A 20,788-nucleotide genomic window follows, 5' to 3' on the forward strand; every position below is an offset into this window, starting at 1 on the left:
TTGGAGAAACTTAATTTTTCGCCCAAAAAAAAAAAACGTAAGGGGTACCACTGTCGTTTTTTTTTCGGGACGAATTTTTGAGTTTCGATATCTCAGCTCTGGAAGGGGCTAGAGCCTCCATTTTTGCACTTATGTCTAAGTCTCATGGCCCTCTATCAGAATCCAGAGTTTTGGGAAGATTGGAGAAACTTAATTTTTCGCCCAAAAAAAAAAAACGTAAGGGGTACCACTGTCGTTTTTTTTTCGGGACGAATTTTTGAGTTTCGATATCTCAGCTCTGGAAGGGGCTAGAGCCTCCATTTTTGCACTCAGGTCTAATTCTCATGGCCCTCTATCAGAATCCAGAGTTTTGGGAAGATTGGAGAAACGTAATTTTTCGCCCGAAAAAAAAACGTAAGGGGTACCACTGTCGTTTTTTTTTCGCGCCGAATTTTTGAGTTTCGATATCTCAGCTCTGGAAGGGGCTAGAGCCTCCATTTTTGCACTCAGGTCAAAGTCTCATGGCCCTCTATCAGAATCCAGAGTTTTGGGAAGATTGGAGATACTTAATTTTTCGCCCGAAAAAAAAAAACGTAAGGGGTACCACTGTCGTTTTTTTTTTCGGGACGAATTTTTGAGTTTCGATATCTCAGCTCTGGAAGGGGCTAGAGCCTCCATTTTTGCACTCAGGTCTAAGTCTCATGGCCCTCTATCAGAATCCAGAGTTTTGGGAAGATTGGAGAAACTTAATTTTTCGCCCGAAAAAAAAAAACGTAAGGGGTACCACTGTCGTTTTTTTTTCGGGACGAATTTTTGAGTTTCGATATCTCAGCTCTGGAAGGGGCTAGAGCCTCCATTTTTGCACTCAGGTCTAAGTCTCATGGCCCTCTATCAGAATCCAGAGTTTTGGGAAGATTGGAGAAACTTAATTTTTCGCCCGAAAAAAAAAAAACGTAAGGGGTACCACTGTCGTTTTTTTTTCGGGACGAATTTTTGAGTTTCGATATCTCAGCTCTGGAAGGGGCTAGAGCCTCCATTTTTGCACTCAGGTCTAAGTCTCATGGCCCTCTATCAGAATCCAGAGTTTTGGGAAGATTGGAGAAACTTAATTTTTCGCCCGAAAAAAAAAAACGTAAGGGGTACCACTGTCGTTTTTTTTTCGGGACGAATTTTTGAGTTTCGATATCTCAGCTCTGGAAGGGGCTAGAGCCTCCATTTTTGCACTCAGGTCTAAGTCTCATGGCCCTCTATCAGAATCCATAGTTTTGGGAAGATTGGAGAAACGTAATTTTTCGCCCGAAAAAAAAAACGTAAGGGGTACCACTGTCGTTTTTTTTTCGCGCCGAATTTTTGAGTTTCGATATCTCAGCTCTGGAAGGGGCTAGAGCCTCCATTTTTGCACTCAGGTCTAAGTCTCATGGCCCTCTATCAGAATCCAGAGTTTTGGGAAGATTGGAGATACTTAATTTTTCGCCCGAAAAAAAAAACGTAAGGGGTACCACTGTCGGTTTTTTTTTCGGGACGAATTTTTGAGTTTCGATATCTCAGCTCTGGAAGGGGCTAGAACCCGTTTTTTTTTTCGGGCGAAAAATTAAGTTTCTCCAATCTTCCCAAAACTATGGATTCTGATAGAGGGCCATGAGACTTAGACCTGAGTGCAAAAATGGAGGCTCTAGCCCCTTCCAGAGCTGAGATATCATAACTCAAAAATTCGTCCCGAAAAAAAAACGACAGTGGTACCCCTTACGTTTTTTTTTCGGGGGAAAAATTAAGTTTCTCCAATCTTCCCAAAACTCTGGATTCTGATAGAGGGCCATGAGACTTAGACCTGAGTGCAAAAATGGAGCCTCTAGCCCCTTCCAGAGCTGAGATATCGAAACTCAAAAATTCGTCCCGAAAAAAAAAACGACAGTGGTACCCCTTACGTTTTTTTTTTCGGGTGAAAAATTAAGTTTCTTCAATCTTCCCAAAACTCTGGATTCTGATAGAGGGCCATGAGACTTAGACCTGAGTGCAAAAATAGAGGCTCTAGCCCCTTCCAGAGCTGAGATATCAAAACTCAAAAATTCGTCCCGAAAAAAAAAACGACAGTGGTACCCCTTACGTTTTTTTTTTCGGGCGAAAAATTAAGTTTCTCCAATCTTCCCAAAACTCTGGATTCTGATAGAGGGCCATTAGACTTAGACCTGAGTGCAAAAATTGAGGCTCTAGCCCCTTCCAGAGCTGAGATATCGAAACTCAAAAATTCGTCCCGAAAAAAAAAAAACGACAGTGGTACCCCTTACGTTTTTTTTTTTTTTCGGGTGAAAAATTAAGTTTCTCCAATCTTCCCAAAACTCTGGATTCTGATAGAGGGCCATGAGACTTAGACCTGAGTGCAAAAATGGAGGCTCTAGCCCCTTCCAGAGCTGAGATATCGAAACTCAAAAATTCGTTCCGAAAAAAAAAACGACAGTGGTACCCCTTACGTTTTTTTTTTTTGGGCGAAAAATTAAGTTTCTCCAATCTTCCCAAAACTCTGGATTCTGATAGAGGGCCATGAGACTTAGACCTAAGTGCAAAAATGGAGGCTCTAGCCCCTTCCAGAGCTGAGATATCAAAACTCAAAAATTCGTCCCGAAAAAAAAAAACGACAGTGGTACCCCTTACGTTTTTTTTTTTTCGGGCGAAAATTTAAGTTTCTCCAATCTTCCCAAAACTCTGGATTCTGATAGAGGGCCATGAGACTTAGACCTGAGTGCAAAAATGGAGGCTCTAGCCCCTTCCAGAGCTGAGATATCGAAACTCAAAAATTCGGTCCGAAAAAAAAAACGACAGTGGTACCCCCTTACGTTTTTTTTTTTTTGGGACGAAAAATTAAGTTTCTCCAATCTTCCCAAAATCTTGATTCTGATAGAGGGCCATGAGACTTAGACCTGAGTGCAAAAATGGAGGCTCTAGCCCCTTCCAGAGCTGAGATATCAAAACTCAAAAATTCGTCCCAAAAAAAAAACGACAGTGGTACCCCTTACGTTTTTTTTTTTCGGGCGAAAAATTAAGTTTCTCCAATCTTCCCAAAACTCTGGATTCTGATAGAGGGCCATGAGACTTAGACCTGAGTGCAAAAATGGAGGCTCTAGCCCCTTCCAGAGCTGAGATATCGAAACTCAAAAATTCGTTCCGAAAAAAAAAACCGACAGTGGTACCCCTTACGTTTTTTTTTTTCGGGCGAAAAATTAAGTTTCTCCAATCTTCCCAAAACTCTGGATTCTGATAGAGGGCCATGAGACTTAGACCTGAGTGCAAAAATTGAGGCTCTAGCCCCTTCCAGAGCTGAGATATCGAAACTCAAAAATTCAGCCAGAAAAAAAAACGACAGTGGTACCCCTTACGTTTTTTTTTTTTGGGCGAAAAATTAAGTTTCTCCAATCTTCCCAAAACTCTGGATTCTGATAGAGGGCCATGAGACTTAGACCTAAGTGCAAAAATGGAGGCTCTAGCCCCTTCCAGAGCTGAGATATCAAAACTCAAAAATTCGTCCCGAAAAAAAAAAACGACAGTGGTACCCCTTACGTTTTTTTTTTTCGGGTGAAAATTTAAGTTTCTCCAATCTTCCCAAAACTCTGGATTCTGATAGAGGGCCATGAGACTTAGACCTGAGTGCAAAAATGGAGGCTCTAGCCCCTTCCAGAGCTGAGATATCGAAACTCAAAAATTCGGTCCGAAAAAAAAAAAAACGACAGTGGTACCCCCTTACGTTTTTTTTTTTTGGGACGAAAAATTAAGTTTCTCCAATCTTCCCAAAATCTTGATTCTGATAGAGGGCCATGAGACTTAGACCTGAGTGCAAAAATGGAGGCTCTAGCCCCTTCCAGAGCTGAGATATCAAAACTCAAAAATTCGTCCCAAAAAAAAAACGACAGTGGTACCCCTTACGTTTTTTTTTTTTCAGGCGAAAAATTAAGTTTCTCCAATCTTCCCAAAACTCTGGATTCTGATAGAGGGCCATGAGACTTAGACCTGAGTGCAAAAATTGAGGCTCTAGTCCCTTCCAGAGCTGAGATATCGAAACTCAAAAATTCGGCACGAAAAAAAAAAACGACAGTGGTACCCCTTACGTTTTTTTTTTTTGGGCGAAAAATTAAGTTTCTCCAATCTTCCCAAAACTCTGGATTCTGATAGAGGGCCATGAGACTTAGACCTGAGTGCAAAAATGGAGGCTCTAGCCCCTTCCAGAGCTGAGATATCAAAACTCAAAAATTCGTCCCGAAAAAAAAACGACAGTGGTACCCCTTACATTTTTTTTTTCGGGCGAAAAATTAAGTTTCTCCAATCTTCCCAAAACTCTGGATTCTGATAGAGGGCCATGAGACTTAGACCTGAGTGCAAAAATGGAGGCTCTAGCCCCTTCCAGAGCTGAGATATCGAAACTCAAAAATTCGGCCCGAAAAAAAAAAAAACGACAGTGGTACCCCTTACGTTTTTTTTTTTTGGGCGAAAAATTAAGTTTCTCCAATCTTCCCAAAACTCTGGATTCTGATAGAGGGCCATGAGACTTAGACCTGAGTGCAAAAATGGAGGCTCTAGCCCCTTCCAGAGCTGAGATATCGAAACTCAAAAATTCGGCCCGAAAAAAAAAAACGACAGTGGTACCCCTTACGTTTTTTTTTTTTGGGCGAAAAATTAAGTTTCTCCAATCTTCCCAAAACTCTGGATTCTGATAGAGGGCCATGAGACTTAGACCTAAGTGCAAAAATGGAGGCTCTAGCCCCTTCCAGAGCTGAGATATCAAAACTCAAAAATTCGTCCCGAAAAAAAAACGACAGTGGTACCCCTTACGTTTTTTTTTTTCGGGTGAAAATTTAAGTTTCTCCAATCTTCCCAAAACTCTGGATTCTGATAGAGGGCCATGATACTTAGACCTGAGTGCAAAAATGGATGCTCTAGCCCCTTCCAGAGCTGAGATATCGAAACTCAAAAATTCGGCCCGAAAAAAAAAACGACAGTGGTACCCCTTACGTTTTTTTTTTTTTTCGGGCGAAAAATTAAGTTTCTCCAATCTTCCCAAAACTCTGGATTCTGATAGAGGGCCATGAGACTTAGACCTGAGTGCAAAAATTGAGGCTCTAGCCCCTTCCAGAGCTGAGATATCGAAACTTAAAAATTCGTCCCGAAAAAAAAACGACAGTGGTACCCCTTACGTTTTTTTTTTTTCCGGGCGAAAAATTAAGTTTCTCCAATCTTCCCAAAACTCTGGATTCTGATAGAGGGCCATGAGACTTAGACCTGAGTGCAAAAATGGATGCTCTAGCCCCTTCCAGAGCTGAGATATCGAAACTCAAAAATTCGTCCCGAAAAAAAAAAACGACAGTGGTACCCCTTACGTTTTTTTTTTCGGGTGAAAAATTAAGTTTCTCCAATCTTCCCAAAACTCTGGATTCTGATAGAGGGCCATGAGACTTAGACCTGAGAGCAAAAATGGAGGCTCTAGCCCCTTCCAGAGCTGAGATATCGAAACTCAAAAATTCTTCCCGAAAAAAAAAAACGACAGTGGTACCCCTTACGTTTTTTTTTCGGGCGAAAAATTAAGTTTCTCCAATCTTCCCAAAACTCTGGATTCTGATAGAGGGCCATGAGACTTAGACCTGAGTGCAAAAATGGAGGCTCTAGCCCCTTCCAGAGCTGAGATATCGAAACTCAAAAATTCGTCCCGAAAAAAAAACGACAGTGGTACCCCTTACGTTTTTTTTTTTCGGGCGAAAAATTAAGTTTCTCCAATCTTCCCAAAACTCTGGATTCTGATAGAGGGCCATGAGACTTAGACCTGAGTGCAAAAATGGAGGCTCTAGCCCCTTCCAGAGCTGAGATATCGAAACTCAAAAATTCGGCCCGAAAAAAAAAACGACAGTGGTACCCCTTACGTTTTTTTTTTTGGGCGAAAAATTAAGTTTCTCCAATCTTCCCAAAACTCTGGATTCTGATAGAGGGCCATGAGACTTAGACCTGAGTGCAAAAATTGAGGCTTTAGCCCCTTCCAGAGCTGGGATATCAAAACTCAAAAATTCATCCCGAAAAAAAACGACAGTGGTACCCCTTACGTTTTTTTTTTTCGGGCGAAAAATTAAGTTTCTCCAATCTTCCCAAAACTCTGGATTCTGATAGAGGGCCATGAGACTTAGACCTGAGTGCAAAAATGGAGGCTCTAGCCCCTTCCAGAGCTGAGATATCGAAACTCAAAAATTCGTTCCGAAAAAAAAAAACGACAGTGGTACCCCTTACGTTTTTTTTTTTCGGGCGAAAAATTAAGTTTCTCCAATCTTCCCAAAACTCTGGATTCTGATAGAGGGCCATGAGACTTAGACCTGAGTGCAAAAATTGAGGCTCTAGCCCCTTCCAGAGCTGAGATATCGAAACTCAAAAATTCGGCCAGAAAAAAAAACGACAGTGGTACCCCTTACGTTTTTTTTTTTGGGCGAAAAATTAAGTTTCTCCAATCTTCCCAAAACTCTGGATTCTGATAGAGGGCCATGAGACTTAGACCTAAGTGCAAAAATGGAGGCTCTAGCCCCTTCCAGAGCTGAGATATCAAAACTAAAAAATTCGTCCCGAAAAAAAAAAACGACAGTGGTACCCCTTACGTTTTTTTTTTTCGGGTGAAAATTTAAGTTTCTCCAATCTTCCCAAAACTCTGGATTCTGATAGAGGGCCATGAGACTTAGACCTGAGTGCAAAAATGGAGGCTCTAGCCCCTTCCAGAGCTGAGATATCGAAACTCAAAAATTCGGTCCGAAAAAAAAAAATGACAGTGGTACCCTTTTTTTTGGGACGAAAAATTAAGTTTCTCCAATCTTCCCAAAATCTTGATTCTGATAGAGGGCCATGAGACTTAGACCTGAGTGCAAAAATGGAGGCTCTAGCCCCTTCCAGAGCTGAGATATCAAAACTCAAAAATTCGTCCCAAAAAAAAAACGACAGTGGTACCCCTTACGTTTTTTTTGTTTTCAGGCGAAAAATTAAGTTTCTCCAATCTTCCCAAAACTCTGGATTCTGATAGAGGGCCATGAGACTTAGACCTGAGTGCAAAAATTGAGGCTCTAGTCCCTTCCAGAGCTGAGATATCGAAACTCAAAAATTCGTCCCGAAAAAAAAACGACAGTGGTACCCCTTACGTTTTTTTTTTTCGGGCGAAAAATTAAGTTTCTCCAATCTTCCCAAAACTCTGGATTCTGATAGAGGGCCATGAGACTTAGACCTGAGTGCAAAAATGGAGGCTCTAGCCCCTTCCAGAGCTGAGATATCGAAACTCAAAAATTCGTCCCGAAAAAAAAAACGACAGTGGTACCCCTTACGTTTTTTTTTTTCGTCCGAAAAATTAAGTTTCTCCAATCTTCCCAAAACTCTGGATTCTGATAGAGGGCCATGAGACTTAGACCTGAGTGCAAAAATGGATGCTCTAGCCCCTACCAGAGCTGAGATATCGAAACTCAAAAATTCGGCCCGAAAAAAAAAAACGACAGTGGTACCCCTTACGTTTTTTTTTTTCGGGCGAAAAATTAAGTTTCTCCAATCTTCCCAAAACTCTGGATTCTGATAGAGGGCCATGAGACTTAGACCTGAGTGCAAAAATGGAGGCTCTAGCCCCTTCCAGAGCTGAGATATCGAAACTCAAAAATTCGGCCCGAAAAAAAAAACGACAGTGGTACCCCTTACGTTTTTTTTTTTTGGGCGAAAAATTAAGTTTCTCCAATCTTCCCAAAACTCTGGATTCTGATAGAGGGCCATGAGACTTAGACCTAAGTGCAAAAATGGAGGCTCTAGCCCCTTCCAGAGCTGAGATATCAAAACTCAAAAATTCGTCCCGAAAAAAAAACGACAGTGGTACCCCTTACGTTTTTTTTTTCGGGTGAAAATTTAAGTTTCTCCAATCTTCCCAAAACTCTGGATTCTGATAGAGGGCCATGATACTTAGACCTGAGTGCAAAAATGGATGCTCTAGCCCCTTCCAGAGCTGAGATATCGAAACTCAAAAATTCGGCCCGAAAAAAAAAACGACAGTGGTACCCCTTACGTTTTTTTTTTTTGGGCGAAAAATTAAGTTTCTCCAATCTTCCCAAAACTCTGGATTCTGATAGAGGGCCATGAGACTTAGACCTGAGTGCAAAAATGGAGGCTCTAGCCCCTTCCAGAGCTGAGATATCGAAACTCAAAAATTCGTCCCGAAAAAAAAAACGACAGTGGTACCCCTTACGTTTTATTTTTCGGGTGAAAAATTAAGTTTCTCCAATCTTCCCAAAACTCTGGATTCTGATAGAGGGCCATGAGACTTAGACCTGAGTGCAAAAATTGAGGCTCTAGTCCCTTCCAGAGCTGAGATATCGAAACTCAAAAATTCGTCCCGAAAAAAAAACGACAGTGGTACCCCTTACGTTTTTTTTTTTTTTTCGGGCGAAAAATTAAGTTTCTCCAATCTTCCCAAAACTCTGGATTCTGATAGAGGGCCACGAGACTTAGACCTGAGTGCAAAAATGGAGGCTCTAGCCCCTTCCAGAGCTGAGATATCGAAACTCAAAAATTCGGCCCGAAAAAAAAAACGACAGTGGTACCCCTTACGTTTTTTTTTTTCGGGCGAAAAATTAAGTTTCTCCAATCTTCCCAAAACTCTGGATTCTGATAGAGGGCCATGAGACTTAGACCTGAGTGCAAAAATGGATGCTCTAGCCCCTTCCAGAGCTGAGATATCGAAACTCAAAAATTCGGCCCGAAAAAAAAAACGACAGTGGTACCCCTTACGTTTTTTTTTTTTCGGGCGAAAAATTAAGTTTCTCAAATCTTCCCAAAACTCTGGATTCTGATAGAGGGCCATGAGACTTAGACCTGAGTGCAAAAATGGAGGCTCTAGCCCCTTCCAGAGCTGAGATATCGAAACTCAAAAATTCGGCCCGAAAAAAAAAAACGACAGTGGTACCCCTTACGTTTTTTTTTTTTGGGCGAAAAATTAAGTTTCTCCAATCTTCCCAAAACTCTGGATTCTGATAGAGGGCCATGAGACTTAGACCTAAGTGCAAAAATGGAGGCTCTAGCCCCTTCCAGAGCTGAGATATCAAAACTCAAAAATTCGTCCCGAAAAAAAAACGACAGTGGTACCCCTTACGTTTTTTTTTTTCGGGTGAAAATTTAAGTTTCTCCAATCTTCCCAAAACTCTGGATTCTGATAGAGGGCCATGATACTTAGACCTGAGTGCAAAAATGGATGCTCTAGCCCCTTCCAGAGCTGAGATATCGAAACTCAAAAATTCGGCCCGAAAAAAAAAACGACAGTGGTACCCCTTACGTTTTTTTTTTTTGGGCGAAAAATTAAGTTTCTCCAATCTTCCCAAAACTCTGGATTCTGATAGAGGGCCATGAGACTTAGACCTGAGTGCAAAAATGGAGGCTCTAGCCCCTTCCAGAGCTGAGATATCAAAACTCAAAAATTCGTCCCGAAAAAAAAACGACAGTGGTACCCCTTACATTTTTTTTTTCGGGCAAAAAATTAAGTTTCTCCAATCTTCCCAAAACTCTGGATTCTGATAGAGGGCCATGAGACTTAGACCTGAGTGCAAAAATGGAGGCTCTAGCCCCTTCCAGAGCTGAGATATCGAAACTCAAAAATTCGTCCCGAAAAAAAACGACAGTGGTACCCCTTACGTTTTTTTTTTTTCGGGCGAAAAATTAATTTTCTCCAATCTTCCCAAAACTCTGGATTCTGATAGAGGGCCATGAGACTTAGACCTGAGTGCAAAAATGGAGGCTCTAGCCCCTTCCAGAGCTGAGATATCGAAACTCAAAAATTCGTCCCGAAAAAAAAAACGACAGTGGTACCCCTTACGTTTTTTTTTTTTTCGGGCGAAAAATTAAGTTTCTCCAATCTTCCCAAAACTCTGGATTCTGATAGAGGGCCATGAGACTTAGACCTGAGTGCAAAAATTGAGGCTCTAGCCCCTTCCAGAGCTGAGATATCGAAACTCAAAAATTCGTCCCGAAAAAAAAAACGACAGTGGTACCCCTTACGTTTTTTTTTTTTCGGGCGAAAAATTAAGTTTCTCCAATCTTCCCAAAACTCTGGATTCTGATAGAGGACCATGAGACTTAGACCTGAGTGCAAAAATGGATGCTCTAGCCCCTTCCAGAGCTGAGATATCGAAACTCAAAAATTCGTCCCGAAAAAAAAAACGACAGTGGTACCCCTTACGTTTTTTTTTTCGGGTGAAAAATTAAGTTTCTCCAATCTTCCCAAAACTCTGGATTCTGATAGAGGGCCATGAGACTTAGACCTGAGTGCAAAAATGGAGGCTCTAGCCCCTTCCAGAGCTGAGATATCGAAACTCAAAAATTCGTCCCGAAAAAAAAAAACGACAGTGGTACCCCTTACGTTTTTTTTTTCGGGTGAAAAATTAAGTTTCTCCAATCTTCCCAAAACTCTGGATTCTGATAGAGGGCCATGAGACTTAGACCTGAGTGCAAAAATGGAGGCTCTAGCCCCTTCCAGAGCTGAGATATCAAAACTCAAAAATTCGTCCCCAAAAAAAAAACGACAGTGGTACCCCTTACGGTTTTTTTTTTTTCGGGCGAAAAATTAAGTTTCTCCAATCTTCCCAAAACTCTGGATTCTGATAGAGGGCCATGAGACTTAGACCGGAGTGCAAAAATGGAGGCTCTAGCCCCTTCCAGAGCTGAGATATCGAAACTCAAAAATTCGTCCCGAAAAAAAAAAACGACAGTGGTACCCCTTACGTTTTTTTTTTCGGGTGAAAAATTAAGTTTCTCCAATCTTCCCAAAACTCTGGATTCTGATAGAGGGCCATGAGACTTAGACCTGAGTGCAAAAATGGAGGCTCTAGCCCCTTCCAGAGCTGAGATATCAAAACTCAAAAATTCTTCCCGAAAAAAAAACGACAGTGGTACCCCTTACGTTTTTTTTTTTCGGGCGAAAAATTAAGTTTCTCCAATCTTCCCAAAACTCTGGATTCTGATAGAGGGCCATGAGACTTAGACCTGAGTGCAAAAATGGAGGCTCTAGCCCCTTCCAGAGCTGAGATATCGAAACTCAAAAATTCGTCCCAAAAAAAAAAAACGACAGTGGTACCCCTTACGTTTTTGTTTTTTTTTCGGGCGAAAAATTAAGTTTCTCCAATCTTCCCAAAACTCTTGATTCTGATAGAGGGCCATGAGACTTAGACCTGAGTGCAAAAATGGAGGCTCTAGCCCCTTCCAGAGCTGAGATATCGAAACTCAAAAATTCGTCCCGAAAAAAAAACGACAGTGGTACCCCTTACGTTTTTTTTTTTCGGGCGAAAAATTACGTTTCTCCAATCTTCCCAAAACTCTGGATTCTGATAGAGGGCCATGAGACTTAGACCTGAGTGCAAAAATGGAGGCTCTAGCCCCTTCCAGAGCTGAGATATCGAAACTCAAAAATTCGGCCCGAAAAAAAAAACGACAGTGGTACCCCTTACGTTTTTTTTTTTTGGGCGAAAAATTAAGTTTCTCCAATCTTCCCAAAACTCTGGATTCTGATAGAGGGCCATGAGACTTAGACCTGAGTGCAAAAATTGAGGCTTTAGCCCCTTCCAGAGCTGAGATATCAAAACTCAAAAATTCGTCCCGAAAAAAAACGACAGTGGTACCCCTTACGTTTTTTTTTTCGGGCGAAAAATTAAGTTTCTCCAATCTTCCCAAAACTCTGGATTCTGATAGAGGGCCATGAGACTTAGACCTGAGTGCAAAAATGGAGGCTCTAGCCCCTTCCAGAGCTGAGATATCGAAACTCAAAAATTCGTCCCGAAAAAAAAACGACAGTGGTACCCCTTACGTTTTTTTTTTTCGGGCGAAAAATTAAGTTTCTCCAATCTTCCCAAAACTCTGGATTCTGATAGAGGGCCATGAGACTTAGACCTGAGTGCAAAAATGGAGGCTCTAGCCCCTTCCAGAGCTGAGATATCGAAACTCAAAAATTCGTCCCGAAAAAAAAAACGACAGTGGTACCCCTTACGTTTTTTTTTTTGGGCGAAAAATTAAGTTTCTCCAATCTTCCAAAAACTCTGGATTCTGATAGAGGGCCATGAGACTTAGACCTAAGTGCAAAAATGGAGGCTCTAGCCCCTTCCAGAGCTGAGATATCAAAACTCAAAAATTCGTCCCGAAAAAAAAACGACAGTGGTACCCCTTACGTTTTTTTTTTTTCGGGTGAAAATTTAAGTTTCTCCAATCTTCCCAAAACTCTGGATTCTGATAGAGGGCCATGATACTTAGACCTGAGTGCAAAAATGGATGCTCTAGCCCCTTCCAGAGCTGAGATATCGAAACTCAAAAATTCGGCCCGAAAAAAAAAAACGACAGTGGTACCCCTTACGTTTTTTTTTTTTCGGGTGAAAAATTAAGTTTCTCCAATCTTCCCAAAACTCTGGATTCTGATAGAGGGCCATGAGACTTAGACCTGAGTGCAAAAATTGAGGCCCTAGCCCCTTCCAGAGCTGAGATATCGAAACTCAAAAATTCGTCCCGAAAAAAAAACGACAGTGGTACCCCTTACGTTTTTTTTTTCGGGTGAAAATTTAAGTTTCTCCAATCTTCCCAAAACTCTGGATTCTGATAGAGGGCCATGATACTTAGACCTGAGTGCAAAAATGGATGCTCTAGCCCCTTCCAGAGCTGAGATATCGAAACTCAAAAATTCGGCCCGAAAAAAAAACGACAGTGGTACCCCTTACGTTTTTTTTTGTTTTCGGGTGAAAAATTAAGTTTCTCCAATCTTCCCAAAACTCTGGATTCTGATAGAGGGCCATGAGACTTAGACATGAGTGCAAAAAACATTTTTGCACTCAGGTCTAAGTCTCATGGCCCTCTATCAGAATCCAGAGTTTTGGGAAGATTGGAGAAACTTAATTTTTCACCCGAAAAAAAAAACCGTAAGGGGTACCACTGTCGTTTTTTTTTCGGGCCGAATTTTTGAGTTTCGATATCTCAGCTCTGGAAGGGACTAGAGCCTCCATTTTTGCACTCAGGTCTAAGTCTCATGGCCCTCTATCAGAATCCATAGTATTGGGAAGATTGGAGAAACTTAATTTTTCGCCGAAAAAAAAAAACGTAAGGGGTACCACTGTTGTTTTTTTTTCGGGACGAATTTTTGAGTTTGAATATCTCAGCGCTGGAAGGGGCTAGAGAATCCAGGGGCTATCAGAATCCAGAGTTTCAAGAAGATCAGAGAAACTAAAAATTTCGACCCAAAAAAAGAAAAACGACAGTGTTACCGCTGTCGTTTTTTTTTTTTGGTGCGAAAAAATAAGTTTCTCCCATCTTCTTGAAACTCTGGATTCTGGTAGAGGGCCATGGGACTTAGACCTGAGTGCAAAAATGGAGGTTCTAGACCCTTCCAGAGCTGAGATATTGGTATCTTTTCAAAATTTAGATTTTCTTTGGTAACACTTTACAATAAGATTGCATTAACATTCATTAACAATTAACGATTCATTTGCAACATTATTTATAAATCTCTGTTAGTTCTTTTAATTGCTTTTGTGCAATTTTCACAAGCAACTGTACATTTTCAAAACACCTAGTGCTAATATCACAAAAGTTAATCAAAAGTTCACTTCCTTCAAACATTTTAGCATATTTTCATTTTTGTTACAATCAAAATCACAAAGTATCCTTTTCTCACAAAATAAGTTTCACATAAATGTTTCATTCACGGTAACGGCATTTCTTAAAGTTTTTACAATCAAACTTATAATTTGCATCTCTTCTCGTTCAGTTTAATACATTTGTCTTTTATTTGTTAATCAATGAATCATTTGGTAGCTACACCTACAGATATCTGTAATTTCCGATATGGGTAACCAAATGTAATTATGTTTTAAATACGTGATAACTGTATATCTTTATATGATAACCACTGTGTTTATAGTGTGTGCATGCACATTTGTAGATACAATTACATAATGTAATTACATAATGTTATAATGTAAGTGTATTTTCTAATAGCCGTTGCTGTAATTAATTCAGCAATAAGGGTGATTTAAACATATCCTGCATTTTTTGTTGCTGAATGGACTGATTGTTATAAGTACTAATTTGAAAGAAGATCATATGGTTGTGTTAACAGATACAACAGATACAATTAACAGATACAACTTTTGATTTTAACAATACTACATTTTCAAATTCATATTAACTAAGATTAATAAATTCAAGGAAAGTGTTTTTCCTGGCTAGTTCATGTTAAATGCAGTTTACGTAGTAGTTTAATAATTAGTAGTTTACTAATTAATTTTACCGTAAAGTGTTGTGTAAATGGTAAAGCACTTGTAAAATTCTAACATAATTGAAATAAAAATATTGAAATAAAAATTCACAATATCCTATTATCTACTGAAACGTACTGCTGCCTTGTGTTCATTACATCTCTTCAATAGCATGTGCAAAGAATTTCAGCAATAGGTCAAACTTTGAACTATTTAAAGTCCCCGTGAACCGGAAGTTGCAAAAGATTTTTCTCCAGTGCTGTGACGTATTTCCAAGTGAAACGGAATATTGAACAGAGGGCAGGGTTTTACTCTAGCGCTCCTCCTCTCCATCTCTCGCTCATAGCAAACTAACGGTTTAAGGGGAGTGGTTAAGCGTTTCCCCACCCAAGTTGTGAAACCTACGTCATCAGAAAAAGAAACCGTTCCAGACCGGAAGTAACTTTTCAGATTTTGATTAAAGATTACGAAGGTAAAACATTTTTTAAATATATTTTTACTTGCACGGATTAATTGTTCACCACAAGACTAGTAATATGCGCTAACAAAGTAAATAGGTTCAATTTTGATTTCACGGGGACTTTAATAATCTTTTGCCTCTTCTTAAGAACTGCAGTCATAATGCTCAAGAATCTCAGCTTTAAATTATAGACATCATGTCTGAGTACACATTCACACCAGATTATCTAATCAAAATGTCTTGATGTCACTGTCTCTACACTCCAGCTTTTTGGGTGTGGCTCTGTTGCCCAGGTGACGACCTCTCACAACACTAAGGGCGACTACCTGTCAATCAACCTCGGGTTTGCACTGGGCACCACATTTGGAATCTACATTGCAAAAGGGGTATCAGGTACAAACTCTCCAGTACAGCTGTGTATTTTAATAATGTCCTTGTAAAATAAAATATACCCCATTTTTTTAAGGAGCTCACCTGAATCCAGCAGTTTCCCTCAGCCTGTGTGTCCTGGGCAGATTCTCCTGGACTCGTTTTCCTTTCTATGTGTGGTCACAGATTTTAGGAGCATTTCTGGCTGCAGCAACTGTTGCTCTTCAGTACTATGGTGAGTGCATGTTGGCCTATGTGTAACCTACCTGTATATAAAAACACAGTACAGTAAGTACATCCAAATGAAGGCACTTATTCATACAGTATGTATTTGGTTTAGATGCCATAATGGAGTTCACTGGAGGGCATCTGACAGTTAGTGGTGCCACTGGCACAGCTGGTATCTTCTCCACTTACCCAGCAGACTACCTGAGTCTATGGGGAGGAGTGGTAGACCAGGTCAGTAACCAAAAAGTGGAAATCTGCAGTTTGAAACGCTAAGACTGTGTTAAGGATACAGGACTTTCATAAGATCACAATAACCAAACATTATAGTGCCAGACCAGTTTTATGCTTAATCAGAGATTACCTTTCATGTGTGTATGGCTGTTTGGGAATCACAACAGACTGGGTCATCTGACCAATCAGAGCAGAGTTCGTGGAAAGGAGGGGTTGACTGAAGAGACTGAAGTTGATCGAGCTGTTTCAGACACTGTGAGAAAAGACGGACTGGTTGAAAAAGACACTTTAATTTAGAGCATGTCCTTACAAGTGTACTTACCCACTACTGAGGAGTTTAAGGTTAAGTTAAAGTTTAAGGGTAGGCTACTATAAGTGCCATTACTACAATAAGTGCATGCTATGTTAATGCAAAACAGAACCGTGAAATAAAGTGCTACTGATAGATTGCATTAAAAATCAAATATTCTCTCAAACATGATAAAGAATATCAACTTCATGATATTCCAATTTCACTTGTATAATAAATTTGAAAGGACACTGAGGTCCACAATATTTCACCAAGGTCCATCCTTATGGAGAATTCTGGCCTTGTAACTGATTTAGTTACACATTTGTATTTAGCTATTCAAAACAAGACTAGTTTTCTCAGTGAATTCCTGAACCCCCCTAACTAACCTACCTCACATTCGGGAAAACAGTGATTATAAAACCCTACCTTTTCATGTCATGAAACTGGTTAATAGTGAGCATTAGATCCTAAACTTTTTTAAAATTAGTTTTTAGAAAAAATATAAGTAATGATCAAAATTCAGTGATGCCACTGTTTCATGCAACCTGTCAAAATCAAAGTTTTGTATAACTTGAAGAAAATATAAAGAAATATATTACTATTGCACAGTAGAGTATACTTCAAGTAGGCCTAATAATAATAATAATAATAATAGTTTATTAAATAACACAGAACCTCAAATGTCTTTAATTCACAACCCACCAAAATAAAAGTTTATAGAGATAAATAAAGTAATTATGAAAGAAATTGCATCGTAAAATGTACTTTTTAAAATAATAATAATCAAATCTATTAAAACATAATTTTAAAGGAATATCATACAAGTTTTTAAAAAAATTTCGAAAATGGGTGGTAGTGGCGGTGGATGGGGGAAGGGGGAGTGGGGCTGCGGATATATCACAGTATACTCACTACAAAAAACTAGACAACACCACTGCTTCAGAGTATTTGGATCCAAACCTGTTCGAACTTGTTCAATTGCAAAGCATACTGGAATACCGTCACCACCACAATAGCTTTAAACAATGAATTCCATGACCTGACCTGAACAGTTTTTTCCTGATTCAGCCAAACAGAGGTCAGTGTGATCCTGGTGTTGTGACTCCTGGGGTCATTTATCTTCTCAAACTACTTCAAACGTGTTCAGAAATGCATTGTGTTCTGCTAATATTACCTCTATAAACTCCCATGGACTGAAATCTCAGGATATCAGTAATAATTGGCCATGTCAGTGTCATAGGCATATAATTGTGCGTGAATAAAGGATTAGCTATTTACAAAACTCTAGTTATGAATAGCTAAACAAACCTATGAAAATTTTGATTTCTCTGATCTACACATGTGCATTTTAGGATGTTTTGAAGGCCAAAAAAATTAGATAACAACTTTAAAACCATGTCAGTGGGCAGCTGATTATTTTTCTCTCCTCATCAGCATCATCCTCTTTTTCTCTTTGTTTTTTATCTTGTCCCTTATCCCTGTCTCTTCCCCTCCTAAAGCTGAGCTTTGACTGATATAGGCTTTTCATTTGTCTGTCAGTGAGGAAAGTAAACATAAGGTCAACTGATTTTTCCTATGAATAATTTTTCTCAGACGCGTTTATTCACTGAAAGCTACTAAAGCTAGGTAATCAAGTTTATTAAATGCATTCAAAACATGTAGGCTACACATTCATTATTGATCTTATGCCTAAAACAGGGCCGTAGACAGGGCTTTATAATCAAAGAGGTCCTAAATTTGAGGTTGGTGCGTCATTTTTTTTTCATTTCTCTGATATGTGCATTTCAAGACGTTTGAAGACCAAAAAAGGATAAGAAATAGCTTTAAAACCATGTCAGTGGGCAGCTTTTTTAATGTACTTAGGCTATCATTTTTATTATATTCTCAATATGTACACATTCATTATTACTCTTGTGGCTAAAATGATGAAAACGGCTTTTTTAATGTTCCCCTCACAATGACAGTAAAGTATTAAATTAAGTTACATGAGTCGCGTTATTTCAGTTCAAAATGGCGAAATTAGACAAAACTATATTAGTTTGCCTGATTATTTTTTTGTCATTCGTTTAACATTTATGACCTAAAAAAATGTAAAATATGAAACGTTAAGTTTAGCCACTTACATCTTTCGCACTTGCCCGTGAACTGAAGCGTCGAGTCGCTCTGCTAAAATTTTCTGCGTTTTGTATGTCAATGACAAAATCTGCTTGAGAATGGTGCATGTTAGTTTCTTTTACAAAATAACAATATAAGAAAATATTATACAATGCTTTAAAAAGATTTCTTAAAGAGGTGGCAAAGTATGTATCTTTTCTAACTTTAGTTAGTGTGTAATGTTGCTGTTTGAGCATAAACAACATTATCAAAGTTACAACGCTCAAAGTTCAAAGCAAAGAAAGATATTTGCTTTTAAAGAAAAGGACTACAACAAATGGCTGGTAGGGACTACATGACATTCCTCTAGGGTTTGTGACATCACCAACCCTAAAATGTACATAAACCCCGCCCCCGGGAACACACAGTCCATATTGAGAAGAGGAAGAGTGGTTGTATAAGAGTACATTTGTGAGTCAGCTCAAACTTTAGCATCTATCTTTTCTAGGGCTGTCAGTTTAACGCGTTATTAACTGCGTTAACGCAAACCCAGGCGTTATTTTTTTTTATCACGCGATTAACGGTCTTTTTGTCCTAGCAAACTTTGTAGTTTTTTCACATGCTTTTGCAACAGGATACGGCATGCGTCCTGATCAATTTCGGCGTCTCGCGCTCGTCATCCACTCACAGCCGGCTCGCAAGCCGAAACGTGTGTTTGCGGCGTGCCTGTTGTTTTGTTTCCGGTCTAGATCCGCTTGCGCTTTGGTCGAAGAAGCAACAAAACGTCCTCGCGCGGCGCAAGCCATTGAAATGAATGGGTTTCAGAGCGCAGCGCGAGGACGTTTTGTGCCGCACACACTCGTTTCGGCTTGCGAGCCGGCCAGATAGTAACGTTACGTTTGAGTGGATGACGAGCGCGAGACGCCGAAATGGATGCCTTAACATTCTGAATAGAAAGTTTACTTTTAAAAAGTTGCCAAATTGTCCCATTGACAAGACCAAGTGATCTGTGTGTTTTGTCGTTGTGAACTGAGCTATCATCATCGCAGCTCGTCCAGTCTGAAACACCACTTGATGATGGCCAAGCAAACACACACACACAGATAATGCGAATTCTCCACCCCCTCGTCAATATCAGGACCTCGCCAGTATTTCTTTCACCCTTTTATTGATAGACAGTGTTACATTGTGTGAGAGATTATTTATATATATTAGTGTGAAATTGAACACTATTCCAATGTTATTTTCAATAATAATTTTTCCACTTTTCCATATTGATAAGAGCATTAAAATGAGAAAAAAATAATGTAACAAAAAGAAATCAAGAGACATTTAGAATAGATAAAAATGTGCGATTAATCGCGAGTTAACTATGACATTAATGCGATTAATCTCATTAAATATTTTCATCGTTTGACAGCACTAATCTTTTCACAGGCAATAGAAAGTCATCTCACAACAGTTCCTATATGAGTGATTTATAGATTACATGACAGAATATCCTAATGGGCTATATGCACGCATAAATTCCGCATTTGACGCAAGGATGCTCGTCCATTTCCGGTTGTGGAGATTAAAGCGGAGGAAAACCGAGGAAAACGGGATTATGGCAGAGTCTTCAATATTTACTGTCCTCCAGTCTTTGAAATGAAACGTACATACGTTTAGATGTAATTTTATATACAGTTATATTTATTTAATATAATTTTAAAAAGAAGCATAAACACAACGAGGGGTGTCTGTTTTATCTGTTTTTGTGACTAACGTTTCTTTAGGATAACCATGGAGTATAAAATTCTATATAAATTCTCGGCATTGCATTGGACTCTACGATCGGCGGAAGTTATCGAGCATCCCTAATGCTTCACCGGAAATACTGCCGTGCATAGCCCATTGAAGATAGTTAACTCCACATCAGCAAAATAAATTCATCAACAAACCATTCGAGACGTCCTGTTGCATTCCATGTTATCACTTCTTCTTGAGTCGCTCCATCTTTGAATGACTCCATTTTAACATTAAAGGGAGAACAGTTTCTGTCATTGTGTCTGCATGAGGAAATCACAGCTGCTAATCACAGCCGCCCTCTACAGCAGCTCATTTGCATTTAAAGGGCCAGGCACAAAACGGTGCGTTTTTGCCAACCCTCGAAAAGTTAAAACCTTAACATGCTATATAAAAATATCTGTGGGGTATTTTGTGCTAAAATTTCACACACACACATGGGGACATCAGAGATTTATTTTACTTCTTGTGAAAATGGCATTTTACCACCCCTTTTTAAAAAACGTGTGCTTGTCCTGCAGATAATTGGCACTGCTGCTCTTCTAGTATGTGTTCTTGCATTGGGAGATCCTCATAACACACCAGCACCTCCTGGTCTGGAGCCTGTCCTGGTAGGAGCAGTTGTCCTGGTCATCGGGATTTCAATGGGATCTAACAGTGGATATGCCATCAACCCGGCACGAGACATCGGACCAAGACTCTTCTCTTACATTGCAGGCTGGGGAGACGAGGTGTTCAGGTAAGTGTAGCATACACACAATGTCAAAGGCTTCTGATCAATTAATTATGCACACAAATATTATCTTTGTTACTTATACTGTATTTTACACCACTGTTAGTGTCGGTAACTTTTGTCAATGTTTTTGAAAGTAACATTTGAAAATAGAACTCTTTTATAATATTATGTCTTTAATGACACTTTTGATCAATTTAATGCATTTTTGCTGGATAAAAGAAATATTAAATAGCTCCTTTTATATATATATATATATATAAAAATCTTATAGTCCCCAAACTTTTGAACAGTGGTGTTTTTTTTAATATTTACAGATAACCTTTTGGACATTAACATGAGATTGTTTGTTTTCA

At 39.5% G+C, this 20,788-nt stretch overlaps 1 protein-coding gene and 1 long non-coding RNA gene across 2 annotated transcripts in view; one reads left to right on the top strand and one right to left on the bottom strand.

The window, feature by feature from the left end:
* Positions 1-20,788, top strand: part of aqp10b (aquaporin 10b) — a 32,830-nt gene that overhangs the window by 10,934 nt on the left and 1,108 nt on the right. The window contains exons 2-5 of the mRNA XM_089123346.1: positions 14,967-15,093; positions 15,167-15,304; positions 15,410-15,528; positions 20,221-20,438. Of these exons, the coding sequence (XP_088979472.1) occupies positions 14,967-15,093; positions 15,167-15,304; positions 15,410-15,528; positions 20,221-20,438 (602 nt within the window). The remainder of the gene's footprint in view (positions 1-14,966; positions 15,094-15,166; positions 15,305-15,409; positions 15,529-20,220; positions 20,439-20,788) is intronic.
* Positions 15,435-20,031, bottom strand: LOC148970884 (uncharacterized). The gene is made up of 2 exons (XR_016147460.1): positions 19,855-20,031; positions 15,435-15,781 (listed from the first exon to the last, which is right to left on the bottom strand). It is a non-coding gene; the product is annotated as an uncharacterized LOC148970884 (long non-coding RNA).

The sequence above is a fragment of the Pimephales promelas genome, chromosome 18 (genome assembly GCF_988280905.1).
Source record: "Pimephales promelas chromosome 18, fPimPro1.hap1.1, whole genome shotgun sequence".
NCBI classification, from domain to species: Eukaryota; Metazoa; Chordata; class Actinopteri; order Cypriniformes; family Leuciscidae; genus Pimephales; species Pimephales promelas.